This window comes from Bubalus bubalis, chromosome 23 (assembly GCF_019923935.1).
Source record: "Bubalus bubalis isolate 160015118507 breed Murrah chromosome 23, NDDB_SH_1, whole genome shotgun sequence".
In the NCBI taxonomy this organism is placed as follows: domain Eukaryota; kingdom Metazoa; phylum Chordata; class Mammalia; order Artiodactyla; family Bovidae; genus Bubalus; species Bubalus bubalis.
Genome location: NC_059179.1, coordinates 31538873 through 31556279, shown reverse-complemented (window position 1 = coordinate 31556279; position 17407 = coordinate 31538873). Strand labels below are relative to the sequence as shown.

Genomic DNA, 17407 nt, shown 5'->3' with positions numbered 1-17407 from the left:
GACCTTTGTTGACAAAGTAAGGTCTCTGCTGTTTAATATGCTGTCTAGGTTGGTCGTAACTTTCCTTCCAAGGAGTGTCTTTTAATTTCATGGCTACAATCACCATCTGCAGTGATTCTGGAGCCCAAAAAAATAGTCAGCCACTGTTTCTACTGTTTCCCCATCTATTTGCCATGAAGTGACGGGACCAGATGCCATGATCTTAGTTTTCTGAATGTTGAGCTTTAAGCTAACTTTTTTCACTCTACTCTTTCACTTTCATCAAGAGGCTCTTTAGTTCTTCACTTTCTGCCATAAGGGTGGTTATCATCTGCATATCTGAGGTTATCGATATTTCTCCTAGCAATCTTGATTCCAGCTTGTGCTTCCTCCAGCCCAGCGTTTCTCATTGACGCACTCTGCATATAAGTTAAATAAGCTTATATATATTGACACCCTAATATACAGCCTTGACAAACTCCTTTTCCTATTTGGAACCAGTCTGTTGTTTCATGTCCAGTTCTAACTGTTGCTTCCTGACCTGCATACAGGTTTCTCAAGAGGCAGGTCAGGTGGTGTGGTATTTCCATCTCTTTCAGAATTTTCCACAGTTTGCTGTGATCCACACAGTCAAAGGCTTTGGCATAGTCAAGAAAGCAAAAATAGATGTTTTTCTGGAACTCTCTTGCTTTTCCATGATTCAGCAGATGTTGGCCATTTGATCTCTGGTTCACCTGCCTTTTCTAAAACCAGCTTGAACATCTGGAAGTTCACGGTTCACGTATTGCTGAAGCCTGATTGGAGAATTTTGAGCATTACCTTACTAGCGTGTGAGATGACTGCAATTGTGTGGTGGTTTGAGCATTCTTTGGCATTGCCTTTCTTTGGGACTGGAGTGAAAACTGATCTTTTCCAGTCCTGTGGCCACTGCTGAGTTTTCCAAATCTGCTGACATATAGAGTGCAGCACTTTCACAGCAACATCTTTCGGGATTTGAAATAGCTCAACTGGAATTCCATCACCTCCACTAGCTTTGTTCGTAGTGATGCTTCCTAAGGCCCACTTGACTTCACATTCCTGGATGTCTGGCTATAGCTGAGTGAGAGTGATCACACCATCGTGATAATCTTGGTTGTGAAGATCTTTTTTGTACAGTTCTTCTGTGTATTCTTGCCACCTCTTCTTGATAGCTTCTGCTTCTGTTAGGTCCCTACCATTTCTGCCCTTTATTGAGCCCATCTTTGCATGAAATGTTCCCTTGGTATCTCTAATTTTCTTGAAGAGATCTCTAGTCTTTCCCATTCTATTGTTTTCCTCTATTTCTTTGCATTGGTTGGTGAGGAAGGCTTTCTTATCTCTCCTTGCTGTTCTTTGGAACCCTGCATTCAAATGGGTATATCTTTCCTTTTCTCCTTTGCTTTTCACTTCTCTTCTTCTTACAGCTATTTGTACAGCCTCCCCAGACAGCCATCTTGCTTCTTTACATTTCTTTTTCTTGGGAATGGTCTTGATCCCTGTCTCCTGTACAATGTCACGAACCTCCATCCATAGTTCATCAGGCACTCTATCAGATCTAGTTCCTTAAATCTATTTCTCACTTCCACTGTATAATCATAAGGGATTTGATTTAGCTCATACCTGAATGATCTAGTGGTTTTCCCCACTTTCTTCAATTTAAGTCTGAATTTGGCAATAAGGAGTTCATGATCTGAGCCACAGTCAGCTCCCAGTCTTGTTTTTGGTGACTGTATACAGCTTCTCCATCTTTGGCTGCAAAGAATATAATCAATCTGATATCGGTGTTGACCATCTGGTGATGCCCATGTGTAGAGTCTTCTCTTGTGTTGTTGGAAGAGGGTGTTTGCTATAACCAGTGTGTTCTCTTGGCAAAACTCTTATTAGCCTTTGCTCTGCTTCATTCTGTACTCCAAGGGCAAATCTGCCTGTTACTCCAGGTGTTTCCTGACTTCCTACTTTTGCATTCCAAGTCTATGCCCCAACCAGTAATCTGAAGAAGCTGAAGTTGAACGGTTTTATGAAGACCTACAAGGCCTTTTAGAACTAACACCCCAAAAAAGATGTCCTTTTCATTATACGGGACTGGAATGCAAAAGTAGGAAGTCAAGAAAAATAAGTTTGTTCACTACAAATTAAATCGCTGGACAAACCATTTTTCATTTCTTCCTTCCTTCTGCAATAAAATTTCTTTTCCTTACTACAAATGTGATTCATTCATGGTAGAGAATATAGACAAGCAACAAGAAACTAAAAATCACCTACTGGGAGAAAATATTTGCAAATCATTTAACTGACAAAGCATTAACATCCAAAATACATAAAGAACTGCAACTCAACAGTAAAAAAAGAAAAACCCAAACAATCCAATTAAAAAATGAGTACAGCATAAGGAAGAAACAATTGTCCATTCTGATAAATCATAAATACACTAAAAGTACTAGTTAAAGTAGTGATTTTCCCCTAACACAAATAGAGGCTTACCTTCATATTCAGCTTACTTAATACTTTTGCTCTGGAGAAAATTCCAAATGGGATTTTGTTGATTCGATTGTGTTCCATGTTGAGGGAATAGATAGTGGAAAATTGAGATGGACCACCTACTGGATATAACTGGAAGCAATTTCTAGCTAATGTTAAACTATTCAGTTTCACAAGACTTGATAAAAGACTCTGTTAAAAACAAAAAATGAAATAAGCATAATAATTAGAACTATAACAAGACTTATTCTGTAGAACATAGAGCAGCAGTACCAAACAAATGCCTGGGAGAGTCTTGCAGGTAACAAATGACAGAGACTGGTTAGGCCGGTTCTATAATGCCTCATCCAGAAGGAAAGTCATTCACTACTCAGCTCTAGCTAATTGTTACCTTGCAGGGATGTGCAGCCAATGTAGTCAGATTTTCAGAATTTAGGAAGAAACAGGAAATTCATTTACTTATATTAAATCTCCTTTTATTCTTTGGCTTTATTTAAAATACTCTACAGGGTAAAGATAATATATCTGTGGGTAAGTGTTTCATGAGTGGCCAGTTTGAGACCTCTCATACAGGATCTTACAGAGGACTGGTATCAGACAGTCCTGGGTCTGAGTCCTGACTCCATCACCTGCTGTGTATTCAGTGCTATCCAAGTCTTGGTTAAGTATCTATCTCTAAATTATTATTAAGATTAATATAATACCTGACACAGAATAAGGTATCATTCAGTAATTTAAATGTTCCTTTTAGGAATATTAAATTCAGAAGGTAACAATACTTTTTGATATTATATAATACATTGCTTTTCCATACTGTACATTTCTGAGGGAATATGCATCTATCAAATAAGTATTCACTTAGCACATAACCCCATATTCCCTCTTACTTCAGTCCCCTACCGTGTAACCAGAGTACTAGGTGTTTAGTATTATAAAAGGATCTCTACCATCAGGAAGACTAAATTTCATTTAGAGAAATAAAGCACACAGATAGGAAAAAGAAAATAATACACAACTCTATATAATCAATAATAAATTATACAGAATAGGCTCTTGCTATTCAAAGTCTGGTTTAAGGAAGAGCAGCATCCGTATCCCCAGAGAGCTTGTTAGAAATGTGGACTCTTAGGCCCCTCCTCCACAGAATCATAATATAAATCTTAAGATTTCCAGGTGATTTGTATGCTCATTAAGGTTTGAGAAACACTGGTTCAGGCTATAAAATAGTTTTAAATCCTGGTCCCATCTTTTAGTAGTTCGTGACTTTGAGCAAGTTATCTCTCTGAACCTTTGTTCTATTCATTTGTAAGAGGATGATGTCTTGTTTTATAGGTTGTAGTAAAGATGTTTTAAATAAATAAATATATATATATAAGTAACTTTATAAGTCACTTCTTTATTTAAATTCAAAGAAAAGGAGAAATACTGGAATAACTGGAAAAGCAGAAGACAATTCAAAGTGTGTGAAATCTTAAAGGATGAAAAACCATTTTAAATACTCAGAGAAGCAGAAGAAAACATTCTGGATTGCTGTAAGGCAGCTCTCCAACCTTTCCATTCTAAGGTCATACTGTGAAGCTTTGAGGTTGCTGACCATGCTGCAGTCAAACACATCTGGGTTCCCATCTCAGATCTTCTACTTACCAGCCCTGTAAGCTTCAGTGAATTAATCAATCAATATATCTCTCACTATATTCCCAGAAAAAAATATTTCAGGGTGACACATTTGGCCAAAAACATGACTTCTCAAGTCTTATTTCTCTATTTGATGAGACCACTCCAATAATCAGTAGGATTACAGTGAAGATATAAATGAAATAATACATGTAAAACTTCCAGCCTTATGCCTTGAGTATATGGGCTTAAATTTATTAAGTTCCTTCTCCTTTAGTCTTTAGGTATCCATTAAAACTAGTCCATTTGCAGACAGTCTTCAAATGGAAAAGTATATAGTGATTTTGCCAGCTCCGATTTCAGCAATATAATGAGCCCCCTTTGAAAACCACTTTCCCGATTTTTCTTGCCAGCTTGAATATCTAAGTGCTGTTTAATGATTTTTATTGTTTTTCTTGTTATTATAAATGCAGATAATTACACATTTGCATTAAGAATATGCTACTTCCAAAGCACATAGACTACTTTTAAATAAAAATGCTTTCCAATGTTTGAACAAGGCCTATCAAGGATTTCATCCGTACTTCTCTATCTGAAAATGGGTATGTTTAAATATACACACACCCCCCCTTCTTCCATAAACAGACTGAAGAGAGCTGTCTTCTTTATAATTCTATCAAAAATAAATCCTGACTTATTTCAGTCACAAAGTTATATCAAAGTACTCAGCACATGTCTTTATCCTAAGATACCCAATAATTATGTTTCCCTTCAGTGACAATATGACTGGATATATAAATAAATATTAAAATTTCTCACTAGGTGAAACTTGGTATATACCTAGTCTTTACATTTAGACATTAATGACACTGTAAAAGAGGTCAGTCTTACTTAAACTCATAAATCACACCCTAAAAGAATGCCAACAAGATCTAATTAACGTGTTAATTATTTGCCTTATTACGGGATATGAATCACTGTTAGAAAAGAGGATGACATTAAACAGTAGAACTTCACCCATTTTCAAGTTAAGAATTACCATTATCACAGAAATTTAAAAATCCAAACAGTCTAGCTGTCAGGGCTATACCTACAATCTGTGGATTCTATTCCTAATCCCAAACTACTACTTACTACTAACAATAGTGCTCTTCTGCCACAGGTGAGATACTGTCACAGTAGTTTTAGTGAACTGGTCCAGACTAGAAACTACACAAGGTATTTTTAATTATTAGAAAAAAAAACTTTGCAAAGTTCAGTCAATCCAGTAAGTCCACAATTCTTCTCATGTTAGAATACTAGAGTAAAATATGCTTGAATAACTACAAGCAAACTTACTAGTTGCTGGGTATGCTAAAACATACCTACTCTTTCTTTTTTGGAATTTTTTTATCTCAGCAATGGGATATGTATCACAGCATACCCATTATTCAAGCAAACTCAATCATCATCAAATTATTTACCACGCTGTAAAGACTGATTAATCTTCCCTTCATTATGTTACAGACTCCTTTCAAGAGTTTACCATAATTCACTTCTTACCTCTGGTAAAGTAGAAATGTTATTGTTCTCTAAATTTAATTCTTCAAGTGCACTGCATTTTGCCAATGATCTGGGTATTGCTGACAGTCTGTTATATCTCAGACCAAGACGACTTAAACTGGACAGATTTCCTGTGAACATAAAAAAAAAAAAAAAAGAATTTTTTTTTTAATCTGATAGGCCTGTCACTCTCCCAGGCTATCAAGCAATATTTATAAATTACTTTTCAAGTACTATTTCAGCAAGAGCCTTAACTTTTTGTACCAAAAAACTACACACTACACTCTACCAATTAGGATGAAACTGAAGCCACTTTTGTGTCCACCATCTTAGAGAAATAATGAAATACACAGCTACAAGTCAATTTTTAAAATCAGTTATTGGAAAGTATTGGCACACTTAAATAAAATATTAACCTTTAGACAAGGCCCAGTTGAATAACATCAAAGTAATAAATGATAGAAGTTTACTCCTTGGAAGAAAAGTTATGACCAACCTAGATAGCATGTTCAAAAGCAGAGACATTACTTTGCCAACAAAGGTCCTTCTAGTCAAGGCTATGGTTTTTCCAGTGGTCATGTATAGATGTGCGAGTTGGACTATGAAGAAAGCTGAGCACCAAAGAATTGATGCTTCTGAACTGTAGTGTTGGAGAAGACTCTTGGGAGTCCCTTGGACTACAGGGAGATCCAACCAGTCCATTCTAAAGGAGATCAGTCCTGGGTGTTCTTTGGAAGGAGTGATGCTAAAGCTGAAACTCCAGTACTTTGGCAACCTCATGCGAAGAGTTGACTCATTGGAAAAGACTCTGATGCTGGGAGGGATTAGGGGCAGGAAGAGAAGGGGATGACAGAGGATGAGATGGCTGGATGGCATCACTGACTCGATGGACATGAGTTTGAGTGAACTCCGGGAGATGGTGATGGACAGGGAGGCCTGGCGTGCTGCAATTCATGGGGTCGCAAAGAGTCGGACACTACTGAGCGACTGAAATGAATAAATGATAATTACTTAAAATACAAGATGCACAATTACTTTGTGAGATCAGAAAGTTCAATATTTTTCATGAGTTTAAATATAAACAATCCAAAATTTCTGTAAAAAGTTGACTTGATGGTTAAAAATTTCTCAAAATAATTTTTTATGAACAAAAGTGAAAGCTACAGTCTCTCATTATCTAAGCATATCCAGCTTGAGCATATTAGTCACTACTGAATACCTAAAATACACAGAGCAGAAAAACAGACATTTTATACTTCTATAGCCAAGACCCATGGTAAGCTACATATAAGCTACATGGATGAATATGATGATATCTGCTATCACAGGTTTAAATCAAATTTAATTTTCAAAATAGTATAAACTCATTTTGATACCAAAAAAGATGAGTAATGAGAATTTAGTTCAATGTATTTTTTTTTTGTCATGGCTGGTTAATTTCTGATTCAACAATGCAATTGTTGCTACAACCTTTTTAGTTGGGCTAGGTTAAATGTTAGCCTCTAGTTTTAAATTCAACAGTATTACCAGTATTAGAAATTAAAAGGATACCTCATTTTATTATACTTTTCTTTATTGTGCTTCACTGATATTGCGTGTTTATATATCAAATGTTTGTGGCAACCATACTTTGAACAAATCTACTTGTGCCATTTTTCACAAAAGCATTTGTTCACTTAATGTCTCTGTGTCACATTTTAGTAATTCTCGCTACATTTCAAACTTGATACGTTATTATTATACTTGTTTTGGAGATCTATGATCAGTGATCTTGGATGTTACTAGTATAATTGTTTTGGGGTGCCATGAACTGCACTTATTTAAGATGGTGAACTTAATTGATAAATGCTATGTATATTCTTTATGCTCCACCAAACAGTTGCTTCCCTGTCTCTCTCCCTCTCCCCTGAAATACAACAATATTGAAATTAAGCCAATAATGACCCTACAGTGACTTCTAACCAAGTCAAAGTCAGAATTGCATGTCTTTCACTTTAAATCAAAAGCCAGAAATAACTGAAGGAAATCAAAAGAGCTCTCTATAATCTGAATGATACTTTTTCAATAAAGTATTTTTAATTAAGGCATATATAGTTTTTAGACAAAATGGTACCACACACTTAATAGACTACAGTACTGTGTAACAGAACTTTTATATACACTGGCAAACAAAAAAATTTGTGTGACACTTTATTGTGATAGTTGCTCTGTTGAAGTGCTCTGAGATGGAATCGACAATATCTCCAAAGTAGGTCTGTATAGAAGTGGATGCCTGTGTCACACAACATTTTGGAGAAAAGTATTTTGGTGCCTTTCAACTTTCAGCAACTGTCTGATGTTTGTCAATTTCTTTTGAATTTCTGCTTTGACTATTTTTCAGAAAGTCATTGTATGAATAACTTTCTTAGATACAACAGTACTCCAATATGTACAGAAAACATGTATTAGCCTACAGAATAAATTAAGCCTTAAACCTAGCAGAGCAGTCACCTTGTCTCATATTCCTCATCTAGTTATATTCATTTGCATCTTTCCAGCCTGGTAGGCTGCAGTCCATGGAGTCGCTAGGAGTCGGACATGACTGAGCGACTTCATTTTCACTTTTCACTTTAATGCATTGGAGAAGGAAATGGCAACCCACTCCAGTGTTCTTGCCTGGAGAATCCCAGGGACGGGGGAGCCTGGTGGGCTGCAGTCTACGGGGTCGCACAGAGTCGGAAGCAACTGAAGCAACTTAGCAGCAGCAGCAGCTCTTGCTGAAGAAAATAGTGATCAAAATTTTAAGAAATGCCCAAATGGAGCTAATTTTTACCCTTTACATTTTTAAGAGTTAGTTACTGGTATCAAAAATACTCTGATAAGTCTATATACCATAAGTCTAGCCAACTACAGTGCAAAAAAACCTTAGCAATCATTTCAATTCCTGCAATTAGAACTATTCCAGAGGTATGGTATACTCATTTTCATTACGTTCTTACAACAGTGTTTGGAAACTGGGTCAAGAGTTCACTAGTTATGATTAATTAAGATTTCCAACAGGCAGAAAACTGAATTAAAAAGCAACAGTAAAAACAACCACTTAGAAAAGACAAGTTAACTTTGTCTTCACAGTGCTTCCTAAATTAAATAAGGATGCTTCACTAGTGTCTTTCTAATGACACTCCAGGGATTTGTGTCAATTTTGGAGGTGGGGGTGAAACAAGCAGAGAACTGGATCACTTTCCAAAGTTCCAGAGAATTCAGAGATTAAAAACAAGTGCAAGAACATTATTATTTCTATCAGTGAACTATGACATTGTAGTGTTAGTTGCTCAGTCGTGTCCGACTCTGCAACCCCATGCTTTGTAGCCCACAGGCTCCTCTGTCCATGGAATTCTCCAGGCAAGAATACTGGAGTGGGCAGCCATTCCTTTCTCCACTATGACATTAAATATGATACAAATATTACTTGGAAGTTGGGCTGGCAAAAAATAATCTGCTTTACGATGAAATTATAGTCAAGTTTCTAATAGCAAAAAATGGGGACAACCTTTATGTTTAAGAATTGATGCATAATTATTTAGATTGAAGGCATCACAGTGTAATAGCAAAAACAAAGGATATTCTATATCTACGTGTCCCTGGGTAAGTTACTTAACTTAGTCTATCTCCTCATCCATAAAGTGAGGATAATGTCTAATATCTGACAGGGTTGCTCTAATGATTAAATATAATGTGTGTAAGATACTTAGTACAATGACTGATGTGAAATAGATACTCAAAAGATAATCCTATTCGATGGTACTACTATAGTCTGCTATATTCTGTACCTATTAAAATTATTCTACAAAAAATCTTGTAAGATATGAAAGACTGTTATGACATTAAATGAAAAAAGTCAGATAACAAAATCATGTGTTTTGTATGATCTGTATGATTACATACACATGCAAAGAGTTTAAGTTATCTCTACATGATAGAAATACAGATTAAAATTTTTTCTTTGAACTTGTCTAGAATTTCCCTAATTTTCTATAATTTTTTAATCTTAAAATGTCCTTTTGATAAAGAAAAATTCTGTAATTCTGAAGTCAGTTTAATTTTAAAAACTGTGATATCTTTATACCATCCTTTTATTGAATGAATAGTTTACATTATGGAGAAGCTTTATATTAACACAGAGAGGTAAGATGTTTGGACACTTTACACTGTGAGGCTCATTTTCTCCATACAGTGAGGATATGAGCTAAGCTGTGGAAAAACAGAGCATGGTGGTTTCAAGTTTCAGATAGTCAACCCCCCCCCTCAAAAAAGACAAGAGATTAAAAAGATACCCAAGCAGCACCAGTAAGAACCATCTGAGAGTACTCAGCATGGACTTTAGCATAAGACATGTGAAGAGTGACTTGACAGCAGAGCTAGAATCAAACTCAATTGGCTCCTTATCAAGTAATCGTTTTTTGTGAATTTTATCGACCCTGATCCAGTGAACTAGTTTCCTCCTGACACAGAAGCATGATATGCTCATTCTTGCCTCCATGCTGTTTGACTGTCCTTGCTGTTCAGCTCATGGAATGCATTTTTATTCCATACTAAGTCCAGCATATTTCTTCATGAAGTTTTCTCTGGCCATTCTATCAAGATCTTACTGATCTCCCTCTAAACCGGACACATGGCTACATGCTGTTTTCATTATACATTTAGCATTTTACTTACAGTCTACGTTGCTGGTTGTTTCATGTATTAGTTACTTCCCCCAATAGACTGAAAATCCTTTAAGTAACGGAGCTTGCTATGCATTTCTACTGAAATTTGCACAGAATTTCAGTGCAAAGCACACACCAGGCTTTCATTCATGCTTTCTTATTTATTAAAGACGCTAAAATATTTCACAATATGGCCTCCTTTCCATCAGGAACAAGATGCAAAAACTCAAAATTATATGAGAGATTCATTAAAAGCTTTTTTTCTTTGACCCATTCTCAACTTATAAAATAGCATGTCTCCAAAACACAGATGTGAACTGGACATGATTTTAAAGTACATAACAGATTTTCCTGGTCTACCTGACTAAAAATTAGTTCTTTTAAAAATATTCACTTTAATTTTTCCTGGGATACCCAATGACTAAGCAGCCCATTTTTAGATATCAGAGAATGAACTAACCATTGCACTCCTCTTATCCCACTAAATAGATTTTCAATTACAAAATATATAACTTACTTTATTGCCCAGAAAACCATGGTGTGTAATCCAATATGTACCTATTGAGATCCTTCTCTTAAGCTTTTACTTCAGTTCAGTTCAGTCGCTCAGTCGTGTCCGACTCTTTGCGACCCCATGAATCGCAGCACGCCAGGCCTCCCTGTCCATCACCAACTCCCGGAGTTCACCCAGACTCACGTCCATCGAGTCAGTGATGCCATTCAGCCATCTCATCCTCTGTCGTCCCCTTCTCCTCCTGCCCCCAATCCCTCCCAGCATCAGAGTCTTTTCCAATGAGTCAACACTTCGCATGAGGTGGCCAAAGTACTGGAGTTTCAGCTTTAGCATCATTCCCTCAAAGAAATCCCAGGGCTGATCTCCTTCAGAATGGACTGGTTGGATCTCCTTGCAGTCCAAGGGACTCTCAAGAGTCTTCTCCAACACCACAGTTCAAAAGCATCAATTCTTCGGCGCTCAGCCTTCTTCACAGTCCAACTCTCAAATCCATACATGACCACTGGAAAAACCATAGCCTTGACTAGACGGACCTTTGTTGGCAAAGTAATGTCTCTGCTTTTGAACATGCTATCTAGGTTGGTCATAACTTTCCTTCCAAGGAGTAAGCGTCTTTTAATTTCATGGCTGCAGTCACCATCTGCAGTGTTTTTGGAGCCCAAAAAAATAAAGTCTGACACTGTTTCCCCATCTATTTCCCATGAAGTGATGGGACTGGATAAGCTTTTACTTATACATATACAAATACAGGATTTTTAAAAATGTTTCTCTATTTGTCTTTATATAAATGGGATCATTTTGCACACTTTTCCTCCTAAATAACAAGTCACAGAAATATTTTCTTGTTGAGTAAATACTGATATACTTCATTTTATTTAACCACTGTATCCTATGATATGTGTAATTATACCATTATCTAATCATCCCCAATGGACAGCATTTGTTCCTAATATTTAAAAAGGAATTCTATAATGAACATCCTAATAGATACTTGTGTGTACATGTGAAAATATTTCAGATGTATCAAAAGATAGCAATATCTTAAATCTTAACAGACAGTGCCATTAGGCTGTATCAATTTCATTCCCACCAAAACTGAAGGGCAGTCCCCATTAACTCACCTTCATTCAAAATGGGGAAGGAGGGAGGGTATCAATAGTTTATTCCTTGCCTATCGCATGCCCATGGCCACTACAAGACTGGTAAAGAGATGGAAATTTTCCCATAAGCAGTGATAATGTCTGACTACAAAGAATTTCAAAAATCTTCTGATAAAATTTTAATTTGCTATACCAAGTTGAAGATAAAAAAGGCACTCAATCTTAAAAAATAAAAAGAAGAAGCTCATCCTCTGTCTCTCCTTCATACCACCGCTTTCCCTATGTAATAAAGCTGTTCCATGGTAATAAAATGGCTGAAGCATTCACCAAAAGATCTATGAAATGCCTAAACTTTTTCCCCCCCCCAGTGGGATTGAAGAGGATGAACTTTAAAAAGTGTACTCTATGAGAATATGCTATTCTGATGAAGCAATTAACATCTGCAAAGGACTTGTCACTTTCTTGAGAGCATGGTATGCTCAGAGTCATCCACATTTTGTCAAAATGTACTACTCTCAGCAAAATAAAAAAGGTGAAAAAAAGTTAACGATGAAATATCAACACTGTCTTATGCCAGGGAAAAAAAAAAAAAAAAACTTGACATCAGAAGTCTGGCATTTACTGTGATTCACCCCCTGCAGTGGTTTCAACTCTAGCCTCTTTCAGTAAGTGGTTTTAACCACAAAGTAAACTGCAACCTAGAAATCAAGCCACAGCTTGCTTTAATATTGAGCCACTGGGACTAAGAAATAAAATCAATGTTGCCAACGCTTATAAATGTAGGCTGATCACTGTCAATCACTGGCATTTAGCTTTCTAAGTGCTTAACTTTGACAGTAAGTTGCTCTGTGTTCTGAATCTGACAGCTTGTTTTCTTATGCTGTCAGATTTTTAAAATATGGAAACATTAAATGGCTATGAATTAAAATTAATGCTTTCAATTTCAGCAAAAGAAATCAGCATTTTTAGGTTAATTTAGTGCAACTTTTGAGTTAAGACTCTAACTCAAACAGTCTTTATCTTAACAAAGTAGCAAAAAATCACTAGAAAAGGCATACAAGTTCTAACAATGAAATATTGTTAAAGGTACAATTTCTTTCCAGAAACATTAAACTGATAAATTGAAAATAAACTTAAAAGTTAAATAAAATGTAAGGCCAGGATCTCTAAAACTCTTAGAGGAAAACAGAGACAAGACACTCTGATATAAATATCTGCAATATCCTCTTTGACCACCTCTTAGAGAAATGGAAATAAAACAAAAACAAGTGGGACCTAGTTAAACTTAAAAGCTTTTGCATAACAAAAGAAAGTATAATCAAGATGAAAAGACAACCCTCAGAATGGGAGAAAATAATCATAAATGAAACTAACAAAGGATTAATCTCCAAAATATACAAGCAGTTCATGCAGCCCTATGCCAGAAAAGCAAACAACCCAATCAAAAAGCAGGCAGAAGATCTAAGCACACATTTCTCCAACGAAGATATACAGATGGCCAACCAACACATGAAAAGATGCTCTACATTGCTCATTATTAAAGAAATTCAAATCAAAACTACAATGAGGTATTACCTTACACTGGTCAGAATGGTCATCAAAACAATCTACAAACAATAAATGCTGGAGAAGGTGTGGAGAAAAGGGAACTCTCTTGCACTGTTGGTGGGAATGTAAATTGATAGTCACTATGGAGAAACAGTGTGGCTATTTCTTTAAATACCAGGAATAAAACTACCATATGACCCAGCAATCCCAACTGGGCATATACACTGAGAAAATCATAACTGAAAAAGACACATATGCCTCAATGTTCACTGCAGCACTATTTATAATAACCAGGACATGGAAGCAACCTAGATATCACTGACAAATGAATGGATAAATGACAAATGAATGGATAAATGACAAATGAAATGGAATATTACTTAGCCATAAAAAGAAAAGCATTTGAGTCAGTTCTAGTGAGGTGGATGAACCTAGAGCCTATTATGCAGAGTGAAGTAAGTCAAAAAAGAAAAACAAATTCTTGTATATTAACACATACATATATGGACTCTAGAAAAATAGTACCAATAAACATTTGTAGGGCAGTAATGGAGACACAGATATAGAGAACAGACTTTGGACACAATGGAGTAAGGAGAAGGTGGGCTGAACTGAGAGAGTAGCACTGAAACATATACACTAGCATATGTAAAACAGATAACTAATGGGAAATTGTTGTATAACACAGGGAGCTCAACATAGTACTCTGTGACAACCTAGAGGGGTGGGATGGGGTGGAAGTTCAACAGGGAAGGGACATATGCATATTTATGGCTAACTCATGTTGTGTGGCGGAGAAGGCAATGGCACCCCACTCCAATACTTTTGCCTAGAAAATCCTATGGACGGAAGAGCCTGGTAGGCTGCAGACCATGGGGTCGCTAGAGTCGGACACGACTGAGCGACTTCACTTTCACTTTTCACTTTCATGCATTGGAGAAGGAAATGGCAACCCACTCCAGTGTTCTTGCCTGGAGAATCCCAGGGACGGGGGAGCCTGGTGGGCTGCCATCTATGGGGTCGCACAGAGTTGGACACGACTAAAGCAATGCAGCAGCAGCAGCAGCATGTTGTGTGGTAAAAGCCAACACAATGGTGTAATCAATGAGATGGATAAGGCCATAACTTTCTAACATTTCAACCATCTTTAATTTCAGTTGCCCTGATTTGCTAGAATAAACAACCTTTACTTTTCTAAGACTGAGAAGCCTTTATGTTTATAAAAAGTCTCTTTTTAAAGTGCTTTTATGTGTCCTTCACTGAAAAGTGATCATGTTAAAATGCATTATTCTTTCTTTTCTCCTTTACTATCAAAATCAGTTTCTTGTTTAAAATAAGCAAACTTACATATTTCAACATAAGAACATACAACAAAGTAAATACATCAATAGGTGATTTATACTGAAGTAAAAATTAAACCTTTATTACTGAACTGGTTCAGAGTATCCCAAGGAAATGGGAACCTGAAAGATTAACACTTAGAAATATAATAGAGTTCTTGAACTTTAGAAATAAAGAAATAACCCTTTGGGTGGCCAGAGACAAAGATTAAGTCATTATAATGAGAAAAAAACAATTAGACAAGCCTCATACTGTTGCATATTCAGTTCTAGAAGACAAAAGAGCTACCTTTTAGGTCTCCTGAGATGTTCAAGGAAAGGAAGTTGAACCCAATGATATTTATATCCATCAAAGAGTTCTTTAAATTTAAAGCTTACAAACATACAAAAACTAGAAAACTACTGTTAATAAGTCTTCCCTGGTGGCTCAGATGGTAAAGCGTCTGCCTACAATGTGGGAGACCCTGGTTTGATACCTGGGTCCGGAAGATCCCCTGGAGAAGGAAATGGCAACCCACTCCAGTACTCTTGCCTGGAAAATCCCATGGATGGAGGAGCCTGGTAGGCTACAGTCCATGGAGTTACAAAGAGTCGGACAGGACTGAGCGACTTCACTTTCACTGTTTACGAACGATTTCAGAGAAAATTACTGTAAGACTGACTTTAACCAACCAAGAAATAACTTGAACAACTATGGCCTTTAATTTTATAGCAGCAAGCACTGTTAGTGAACAATTAAGACTAAACTAGAGACTGGCTTAACAAGATATACCATAAATGTTGCATGTCCTAACAATATAACTAATAAAAATTGGGAGGAAAAAATGACCAAAAAGGGCTAGCAGTACAATAAATTCACTGACTGCCTCATCCACATTACTCTACTCAACAAAAATAGAATATATATTCAATTGCACATGGAATACTTATCAAGATAGACCATACACTGAGCCATAAAATAAGTCTCAATATATTTAAATGATTCAAGTCACACAAAGTATGTTCTCAACCAAAATGAAATTAGAAATCAGTAACAGAAAGACCCCTGGGAAATTGTTAGATGTTGGGAACTAAATAACAAACTTTTCAGTAACATATAGATCATAGAAAACAAAAGGGAAAATTAGAAAGCATTTTGGACAAAACAAAAAATAAAACACAACATGTCAATTTGTGGGATGTTGTCAGTGGTACGTAAGAGGAAATTTTATAGCACTAAATGGCTGGGAAAGATTGAGGATGAGAGGAGAAGGGGACAACAGAGGATGAGATGATTGGATGGCATCACTGACTCAATGGACATGAATCTGAGTAAACTCCGGGAGTTGGTAATGGACAGGGAGGCCTGCCGTGGTGCAGTCCATGGGGTCTCAAAGGGTCATACGTGACTGAGTGACTGAACTGAATTGAACTGACTCTATGAGAAGAGAAGAAAGGTCTTAAATCAATAATCTCAATCTTCCACTGTAAGAAACTAGAAAAGGGGCAAATAAAATCAAAGTAAGCAGACAAACAGGAATGAGAAAGGTCAAAGTGGAAATCAATGAAATAAAAACCAAGGGAAAAATAAAGTAAAATCAATACTTTGAGACAATCAATGAACTGATAAAATAAACCTTTAGCCAGACTGATTAGGAAAGAGAGAAGATATAAATTGCCAATATGAGAAAAGAGAAAAATGGCAATACCACAGATTCTATAGACATTGAAATAATAAGCAAATGTTATGAACAATTTTATCCCCATTAAATGTGACAACGTAAATGAACACATTCTATGAAAGACACAAATGATCAAGTTTTCTCAAGAAGAAACTGATAACCTAAATAGCTCTACGTCTATCAAAAAAACTGAAATTGCTTTAAAAAAAATTCCAACAAACAAAAATTCTGACTAGGTGGCTGCATCAATGAACTTTATCAAATAAGAAATATGCCAGTTTATACAAATTTTTCCAAAAATTGAAGAGTAGGGAAAACTTCCCAACTTACTATATATAGTCAGCATTACTCTGAAACTGAAACTAGACAAAGGTTTTATAACATTACACATGAACATATTGTTTATTCTTGTTGTTGTTTAGTTGCTAAGTAGTGATCAACTCTTTTGCAGCCCCATGGACTGCAGTTCTCCAGGCTTCCCTGCCCATGGGACTTCCCATGTAAGAACACTGGAGTAGGTTGCCACTTCCTTCTCCAGGGGATCTTCCCAACCCAAGGATCAAACCTGGGTCTCCTACACTGGCAGGCAGATTCTTTACTGCTGAGTCACCAGGGAAGCCCATGTCGTTTATTAAAAATTAGCAAACTTAATTTTTAAAACTCCTACCAGAATGTATCTTTTTTCATTATTTCATCTTGGTAAGAAATTTCAATCTTATTATCTGGGTTTTTGTCAAATTCAGGGAAACAGTATTAAATTATATTTTATAGCTTCATTGTCTTACCTCTATTCTCTTTCTAGAACTTCTAGTCCTGTCTCCCATGACTTTTTTCATTTATTTTGTGTTTTTCTGTCTTTTTGTTCTAGACTCTAGGGGACAAGAATCAGAAAGATACAGGTTCTAATGGCTAGCTATTATAATCTGAA

At 36.3% G+C, this 17407-nt stretch overlaps 1 protein-coding gene across 5 annotated transcripts in view; it reads right to left on the bottom strand.

Annotated features, from left to right (window-relative positions):
- SHOC2 (SHOC2 leucine rich repeat scaffold protein) overlaps positions 1 to 17407 on the bottom strand; it is an 87838-nt gene that overhangs the window by 7386 nt on the left and 63045 nt on the right. For all 5 annotated transcript variants that reach the window (XM_044935134.2, XM_006043927.4, XM_044935135.2 and 2 more), the window contains 2 exons: positions 5632 to 5762; positions 2479 to 2667 (listed from right to left, as the gene is read on the bottom strand). In XM_044935134.2, the coding sequence (XP_044791069.1) occupies positions 2479 to 2667; positions 5632 to 5762 (320 nt within the window). The remainder of the gene's footprint in view (positions 1 to 2478; positions 2668 to 5631; positions 5763 to 17407) is intronic.